The 8,852-nt window shown below is 51.0% G+C and overlaps 1 protein-coding gene across 1 annotated transcript; it reads right to left on the bottom strand.

Annotated features, from left to right (window-relative positions):
• Positions 1 to 316: 316 nt before the first annotated feature.
• Positions 317 to 2,395, bottom strand: LOC123428366 (2-methylpropanoate--CoA ligase CCL4-like). Its single transcript, XM_045112565.1, has 2 exons — positions 2,130 to 2,395; positions 317 to 1,992 (listed from the first exon to the last, which is right to left on the bottom strand). The coding sequence occupies exons 1-2, from the start codon at positions 2,325 to 2,327 to the stop codon at positions 523 to 525; spliced, it is 1,668 nt and encodes a 555-aa protein (XP_044968500.1). The 5' UTR covers positions 2,328 to 2,395; the 3' UTR covers positions 317 to 522.
• Between the last annotated feature and the right edge of the window lie 6,457 nt (positions 2,396 to 8,852).

The raw sequence follows: 8,852 nt of genomic DNA, 5'->3' as shown, positions 1-8,852 counted from the left end.
GGTGACATGAGCGAATTACAAAGACACGATGAAAGTAGAACATAAGCGGAATCCATTTGAACCCTAAACAAGGATGAAGAGAAAGACCGACAAGCACCTGAATATTCACATTTCTACCCTTTTCATCGACTCAAGTCTCTAACCAGTGATGATTTCAGTGTAAGAAGTCACTTTTCCAAGGCACAACCAACGGATTTCCAAGAGGGACCAAATATCACCGAAACGACAGCAGCATACCCTGGATTGAATTCTCGGTCCAGTGGTTATCAATGGCATCCTCCTATCAGTTGATCGATTAAACAAGTTTATCACAAGGTAACAAGGGACAAGGGTGCTCTCATTTCTTCACATAACCAGCAGGGCGACATACATCATGCACATAATACAATCTTGCAGCTGCAGCTGCAGCAGACAGGCTTGCTGAATGCTGATCTCCAGAGCAGACGTGCCAATGCCATTGCCATGCTGCTGCAGATCAAACCAGGCAAGACGACACAACCCTGAATTTCTACAGCAATTATACTACATCTTGCTGCTGACGCCCCTGCGGGTTGGGCCCATCTCCTTGGCGAGGTTCCGGAGCACGTACTTCTGAATCTTGCCGGTGGACGTCTTGGGCAGCTCGGCGCGGAACACCACGGTCTTGGGCACCATGTACCCGGGCATGCGCTCCCGGCTCCACGCGATCACCTCCGCCGCGGTCACCGCGCCGCCGGCGCCCTCCTTGAGGCTCACGAACGCGCACGGCGTCTCCCCCCAGAACTCGTCCGGCCGTGCTACCACCGCCGCCTCGTTCACCGCAGGGTGGCCGTAGAGCAGCGACTCCACCTCCACGCTGCTGATGTTCTCGCCGCCGCTGATGATCACGTCCTTGGACCGGTCGCGGATCTCCAGGTACCCGTCCGGGTGCATCACGCCCACGTCCCCCGTGTAGAACCACCCGTCGTCCCGGATGGCCGCCCTGGTGGCGTCCTCGTCCTTGAAGTAGCCCATGGTGACGCACCCGCCACGGAGCACGATTTCGCCCATGGTGGCGCCGTCCCGCGGCACGCTGCGGCCGGTCTCGCCGTCCACGATGTCCACCTCGGCCATGCCGGGCGTGCGAACGCCCTGCCTCGCCTTGAGCCGCGCGCGCTCCGACGCCGGCAGCTTGTTCCACTCGCCCTTCCACGCGCACAACAGCACCAGCCCAGCCGTCTCCGTCAGCCCGTACCCGTGGCTGACGTCGAACCCGATGGCCTCCGTGCGGCCCAGCACCGCAGCCGGCGGCGGCGCGCCAGCCGTAAGGATATGCACCTTCCCCGGCAGCGGCCTCCGCACGCCCTCGGGCGCGTTGGCCAGCATGTTGAGCACGACTGGCGCGCCGCAGAGGTGCGTGACCCCGCGGCGGGCGATGGTGTCGTAGACCTCGGCGGCGTCGACGCGGCGGAGGCAGACGTTGGTGCCGCCCACCACGGCCATCCCCCACGGGAAGCTCCAGCCGTTGGCGTGGAACATGGGCAGCGTCCACAGGTACGTCGGCTGCTCCGGCACGGACCAGGAGACGAGCGAGTCCATGGTGACCACGAAGATGCCGCGGTGGCAGTGCACGACCCCCTTGGGCGCCGACGTGGTGCCGGAGGTGTAGTTGAGTATCATGGGGTCCCACTCGCTGGCCGGCCGGACCCACCTGAACTCGGGGTCGCCCATCTCCAGCAGCTTCTCGTACGTCAGGGCCGCGGCGGGCGCGGGAGAGAAGTCCTTCTCCTGGGGGTCCTCGACGAGCACCACGCGCGGCGCCGGGTGGCCCGGCGGGAGGAGACGGAGCGCCTCGCCGAGCACCGGCACCAGCGCCGGGTCGACGAGGATGAGCCTGGACCCCGAGTGGCGGAGCAGGACGGAGACGGTGCGCGCGTCGAGGCGGGTGTTGATGCTGTTGAGCACGGCGCCGCTCATGGGCACCCCGAAGTGCGCCTCGTACATGGCCGGCACGTTCGGCAGCAGCACCGATACCTGAAGAAGCAGTTGATTGATTCACGCACGCCATGGATCGTCATCCACCAACCCAATCCAATCCAATTAAATCCAGCTGGTCGGCGGGATCGACGGCAGATGCGATCAAAGAAATAAGTTAGGGGACGGGTGCTTACGACGTCGCGGCGGGAGACGCCGAGGGAGGCGAGCGCGGAGGCGAGGCGGAGGCAGCGGCGGTGGGTCTGGGACCAGGTGAAGACGGTGTCCCCGTAGACGACGGAAGGGCAGTCGCCGTACACGGTGGCGGCGCGCTCGATGAAGCCCAGCGGCGTCAGCGGGCAGGAGTTGGCCGGGTTGGCGCCGAGCTTCTCCATGGCCGCCGGACCGGACGGGGCGGCTAGCTTGAGTGACCTGCGACCACGGGCGCCTATCTCGTGGTTGTTGGGGAAACAGAACAGAACAGAGCAGAGCAAGTGACACGAGGCTTGGCCTCTGCCACGGCATAAGAAGGCGATGCAGCGCGCTACAGGAGCCGCCCGATGGGGAACCGACGGCCGCGATGGAGGCATGATATCTCTGAATTTTCGAGAGACGGGGGCTTAGTCAACGTGTATAGGATAGTCGAGGTGAGAGCTGACTGACAGGCAGTTTGATTTTTGAGTGGTTCGTTGGATTCCACTTGCTTGGTCGTGCCGAGATGCAAAACTGAAATTGCATTGTTTTTTCTCTCATGGCAGACATTACTTGCAACATTTAAAATGGACTTGCAATTTCTTTTGACCGGTAGCCTTTTTGACTTTGAAATGTTTAGTGCCATTTCGAATTTTCTTTGCCATCTGAAATACATTCATGATATGGAGTTTATTGTTTCCTGATGTGACATATATATTCCATGGAGATTTTCTTTTTTGCCGTATAACGATAAAAAGTGCGTCATGCAAGATGCTTAGCAAGATAAGCAAATATTCCATGGAGATTCTTTTAAACTAGAATGCTGCACTTAGGAGCAATCTACACAGGAAACTTACAGATTATTTCCCAGAACCAATCCCTTTCCCTCTTTAATTTCCCGGCTGGGCCATGTTGCCCCGTTTTCCAGTTCAGTCTTGCCTGCTTTGTTCGTAAAAGTATGTCGGACCTTTTAAACGATCCCTTATATATCAGTGATCGGATAGAAAAAAAATGATCCAGCCCGATCTTTTATATCATCTTTATATGTTTGGACTGTCTGTGAATCTTCATATTCATCTTAAATATATGAAGAATATGAGGGCTCACGAACGCGTCCGGACGCTTCCGCTCATTCCGCCACATAGGACGCGACCTTATCCTGGGTCATCTTTTTCTTTTTTTCTTTTTTTTCTTTCTCTCTCTTCCTCTATCTTTTCCTCTCTCCAATCACGTGCAAGTGACCGAACATATGAGAAAGAACATAAAAACTGTGGTTGCGCAGAATGATAAATAGAGAGCACGCTCGATCACTAACCGAGCACGTTCGTAGACGTTTAGGGAGTCATATTTGCAACGTTTAGTTGTAGATTCTCTAAATTACTTCCCATATCATCTGCCCTAGTTCTTGCATAGTTCCTATTTCTACACATAAGTGGTTGTACTTGAGCAAAAAAATCAACAGTTTCCTCTAATCACCTCATAGTGCAGAAATGGAACACGGCATAGTTTGGTCCGATGTTTGATGTCTCTTCAATAGAACTAGATCAGGGGGGTGGGGGTTATAGTTTGGGAAGTTAAGTAAAACATTAGTAGATCTTTGTAGGTGTACCATTGTTGACAGAATTATGATAGTGGGGCCGGTTTAATTTTTTCACATAAAGGCCTTGTTCGGTTTCTTCAAAATTAAAGGGGTTTGGAAGGGATTCGGAGGAATTAAATCCCATACAAGTCAAATTTCACCTCAATCCCCTCCATTCCTCTCCAGTCTCCTCCTCAGTGGGATTAACCGGAAAAGGTCAAAAGGAGATTTAGGAGCACCTCCCTTTAGCAAAAATCCACGTAGTGTGTTCATGCAAAGCAGACTACACGCACGTCTTTTTTTCTTGTTCTGTTCGACATGGTGATATTAATGATGACAACGATGATCAACCGAAACCATGCCCCCTGCCCGTTCCATTTTAGGCCTTATACAATACAAGGTGTTTAAAAAAGGTGCTGACAAAATTAAACCGGTTTTTTTAAAGGGTTGTTGTCTATTTATATAGAGTAAACGCTTAATTAAGCATGCTTCGTATAAAGATAAGCATTGATGTTTAGAAAAATCTTGTTTTATTTTTTAAACACCTTGCATTGTACAAGGCCTGAGGAGCCATGGGACAAGGGAAGCCAGCTAGCTGCGACAATGACGCTTACACGAAAACTGGATCCAGCTCTTTGTTCCGATGACAATGACAACAAACTCACCAAGCTTCTATACACAGGTGTTGATTGTAAATTGTAATGTTTTGGCATTTTAATTTATTTGCCATGAGAAGAATAAGAAAATCACATACATACAGAAGTGTGTTTCGTGCAACGCTCCATCTTTTGCAAATAAGGTTCTCCCTCCAATTCATATTAACTGTCAAAGATTTAGTATAAAATTAGTCTAAATCAACAACAATTAATATGGTTCGAAGGGAGTAGGTAGTATTGTTTTCTTAGTTCAGTAATACGACGCTCTGACATCTTTCCAGTGAAAAGCTGTGATAGTGTGCATCTGATACAGCCAAGACCCCCAAAGATTTGTTTTTCTTCTTCTACCTAAGAGTGGATTTAATCAGGAGCACGGATCACCTCCCTTTACCTAAATCCTCCGTGCTACTGTGAAGCAGACCCCAGCTACGTGTCAGAGTATCTCCAACAGCCGCGCAAAAAGGCGCGCGCGTTAAAAACGACAGTTTACCGCGCGCGGGACTGAAATGCGCGCTTCAACAGCGGCGGAAAACCGCGCGCGCGGGAACCGCTAGCGCGCGCACGCGAAAAGGCGGCAGCCCGCGCGCCATTTTTGCGGCGTCGCGTCCCGCGTGCCCATAAAAGGCAGCGAGCTGCCCTGCCTCTCGCGCCGCGTTCTCTCTCCCTCTGCCGCTCGCGCCGCCGCCGCGTTCTCCCTGTCTCTCGCGCCGCGCTCTCTCTGCCTCTCGCGCCGCCGCCGACGACGACGAGGCCACCATGCCGTCGCGCCGCCGTTCTGCGTCGGGCTACCGCGGCGTTCGCCAGCGCCCCAACGGCGGGTTCTACGCCGAGATACGCTCCGGCGATCTCCGGCTGAGCCTCGGCACCTACGACACGGCGCACGAGGCCGCCCGCGCGTTCGGCGCGGCGGCGTGGCGCCTAGGCAGGCTGCGACTGCAGATGAATTTCCCCGACGTCCGCACGCTCCAGCAGGCATTAGACCTGGCCCCGCCGCCTCGTCTAAACTCCACACAAGACCGTGCGGAGCACACTGCGCTGCAGCGCCGCCTCCTCGTCGCCCAGGAGGACGAGCGGGTCATGGCGGAGTGGCGCCGGCGCCACCCGGAAGACGTCGCCTACGAGCAGGAATACTGGGAACGGCGCCGCGAGGAGGACACGCGCAGGCGCCACGAGGAGCGGTTGGATAGATGTCGTCGGAAGGCTTTGGCGTGTGCGCAGGCCGACCTCGTCAATGCAGGCGGGAGATCCTTCTTCACTGAAGAAGATGAACGTTGGTTTGACATCTGGCTGTCAACCTCCGACGACACCGACGATGATGGTGGTGCAGATGACTGGAACGACTAGGATTAGTATATTTTTTATCGAACTATCTAGCACCGAACTATCTATCTATGTTTTCGAACTACCTATCTAGTTGCTATCTATGTAAAATAACTTTGTATCTTTTTTATTTAAATGCAATCTATTTATTTAAAAAAAATATGTGCGCTGCATTTTTGGACACTGCTGGAGCGGCGCGCGCGCTGTATTATAGCGCGGCTGTTGGAGCCAGCGCTGCGCGACGTGCAAAACCAGACGACCAGCGCGCGACAAACTCGTTTTTTAGGCGCTGCGCGAAGCGGCGTCTGTTGAAGATGCTCTCAAGTCTCTTGCTCGTTTTCAATGGATGACGATGATGATGCCGGCTCCAGTCAGCTCTACTCATATTTCCCATGAGCCAAGAGCAAGTACGTGTGGCCACGGTCGACGTGCCATGCCTATCGGGATCAAGGAACCGCTCGTTCTCGATGCGACGCCATTCCCAGTGTCGCTTTCACAGTCCCGTGTAGTTTCTCTTTCTTGAGACAGACGACTACGACAAATTTACATACATACATGCAGACATACATACCCCGACCCAATCTCGGCTACCGTATACTTATCCTCCGCCTCGCCATCTCTTCTGCAGATAATGGCCGTTTGGGTCTTTGTTTTTGTCTGTTTACATTGACAGCGATCGGAAGCCATACGTGTTTTCAGCCGTACGATGTGATCTCCACGTTACCCCGGACAGCGAGGCTTAGCCACTACTGCTACACCACAGACAGCATCGTGTCTGCAAATTGGCCTCTGCATTTGTAGCTTGCAACGGAGCTCTCTGACGGGCCTGGTATATGTAACCGGAACGTCTCTCTGGTACGTCATGTTCTACAGGACAAGAATTTTTAGCCGCAATTTGCAAGGTAGGACGACTTCTTTTTTTGAGGCCTGGCTTAGTGAACGCATATCTAAGTCTTCCCTTGTCTTAAAAAAAATTAAAAGATCTCCACGCAAAAAACAAACAAATGAATATCTACCAGATAGACAAACATATAGCTTGTTGAGCAGTAGGGTTCCACTTCCTTTTCGTGCCATTTCGGCAGAGATGCCAAGCTGAACTTGCTTTTTGTTTCCTTCCTTGGCAGACATTTCCACATTCGAAAATGGACTGGCATTTCACTTGAAACACTGGTATGTAAATAGCTAGGACCTTCCCCCTCCCGAATTACTTGTGGCAACTAAATGTATCCGTTGGGGAAGCTATGTAGAAAGCTGCAGGTGATATTTCTTTTGCCACAGATCTTTTTTGATTAAGGATGGCTTGAGAATTAGATTCGGAGGATAAGTGGCTAGGAAATACCATTCTTTGAGAATAATATCCGCCTCTATATAATATAGTGCGTCACAAGGGTGATACTATCACATGGGTTCGATGTTTTCCGATGTGACGTTCAGAAGAAATTTAATTGGACCCAGGCTCAAATCGTGAAACCAGGGGTGGAGACAGGGGCGAGCAGGCCCCCTCCCCCTAACAATTGACGGAAACTAAAGTATGTAATGTATATTTGACTGATATGAGCAAGTACGTATGTATTTCCTCCTCCCTCCCCCATCAGCCACCATGGCTCCGCCACTGCCTGGAACAGCCTGCTCCAGCGGTTGTCCATGGTGCAATTATGACATGGGTCCTATGTTTTCCAATGGAACCTACATGGAAATGGGTAGTTCTCGATGGAGTCTATGTATGAAGTGTTAATCCAGCTTGACGTGCCAACTGATAATAATAAGAAGAACTGGAAGATGAAGATACCGCTTAAGAATAAAATCTTTGCATGGTATCTTAGAGTCATTCTTACTAAAGATAATCTTATCAAGAGCAATTGGCATGGAAATACATAATATGTCTTTTGTCACCATGATGACACAATAAAACATTTATTCTTTCAATGCAAATTTGATCGTTCTATATGGTCACTCATCCAAATAGTTTCTGGCTTGTATCCTCTTTGTAGTGTTGCTAATGTATTTGGCAATTGGCTACATGGGATTCATCACAGGTTTATAACTCTTCTCAGGGTGGGAGCGCTTGCCGTTATTTGATCGCTTTGGTTATGTAGAAATAATAAGGTTTTTATTGATAAAAGTACTTCTCTTATGGAGGTCATCTACATATGTATTGGGACTCTTCGTTTATGATCCTTTCTACAACACGTGGACAATCGAGACATATTTACAGGGTGTGTACACGATTGAGGGCTACATCAAGGAATACTTTTATGTGACATTGATGGCAACATAATCTTAGGATTGACCCCCCTTCGCTTTAGGCGTTATACGAAAACTACATGTTTCATTGTATTTTGCTTTTTTTAATTATAAAACAATGTTTGGTTGTGTACATCCTAGCTATGCAGAGGTATGGCATAATGCTTAAATCTTTGAAGTAATAAAGCACCTGTCGTGGGTATAAGTCTGACAGTAGAAGTATGGGGTACGAAAGGATGGGCAGAGCCTTAGCTACGACGAGGATGTATGAGTTCAGGCCCCTCTACGGTGGAGGTAAAAGCCCTACGTATCAGTGCTCTTGGAAGCTTTGTGTCGAGTGGTTTATAGGATTACAGCAAGTGCCAATCCTTGCACCAGTGGGGAAGAGCGGCTTATATAGAGTGCGCTGCCCTTCATAATGGCCCGGTGGACAAGGGTGGAATAGTGACGAATAAATGTCTATGTTACAGGTAACGTAAGCTTTAAATGCTAATAATGGTGTATGAAAACGTATGACCGTTGCCCTCCTGGGAGGTTACGATGTACAGAGTGGATTCCAGTTGGTACGTTAGATATGCTCCGAGTGGATCGTCGCCGACTGGATGATGGGGGCGTCCTTAGTTCAGTCGGAACTGTCTAAGAGCCTTGTCTTCTATGAAGGGTAGTCCTTGGGTAGGACCTATAGGACAGGCCTATGACCCTACCCTGGGACTATAACCCCATCATTAGTCCCCGAATGGATCGGGGTTGGAACGATGAAGTGATGTCTGGAGTATGGAACCGACTGGTATGGAGGTGACTTTAGCGTTGTTTGCCTCGATCCATGTTATCCTTTCAACCAGTGATCCGAGTGAATATACCAGTGAAACGAACCGTCAGGGACCGAGTGTTTCCGCAGAATCTTTCGACGTGACTGGTCAAACTGACAG

Source organism: Hordeum vulgare, chromosome 2H (assembly GCF_904849725.1).
Source record: "Hordeum vulgare subsp. vulgare chromosome 2H, MorexV3_pseudomolecules_assembly, whole genome shotgun sequence".
Taxonomy (NCBI): Eukaryota; Viridiplantae; Streptophyta; class Magnoliopsida; order Poales; family Poaceae; genus Hordeum; species Hordeum vulgare.
This window is presented reverse-complemented; position numbering and strand designations above follow the sequence as displayed.

Coding starts and splice junctions, on each gene's coding strand:
- LOC123428366 (XM_045112565.1), bottom strand. CDS start 2,327: ATGGAGAAGCTCGGCGCCAACCCGGCCAACTCCTGCCCGCTGACGCCG. Junction 1,993..2,129: donor GCGTCTCCCGCCGCGACGTC/GTAAGCACCCGT, acceptor CTGCTTCTTCAG/GTATCGGTGCTGCTGCCGAA.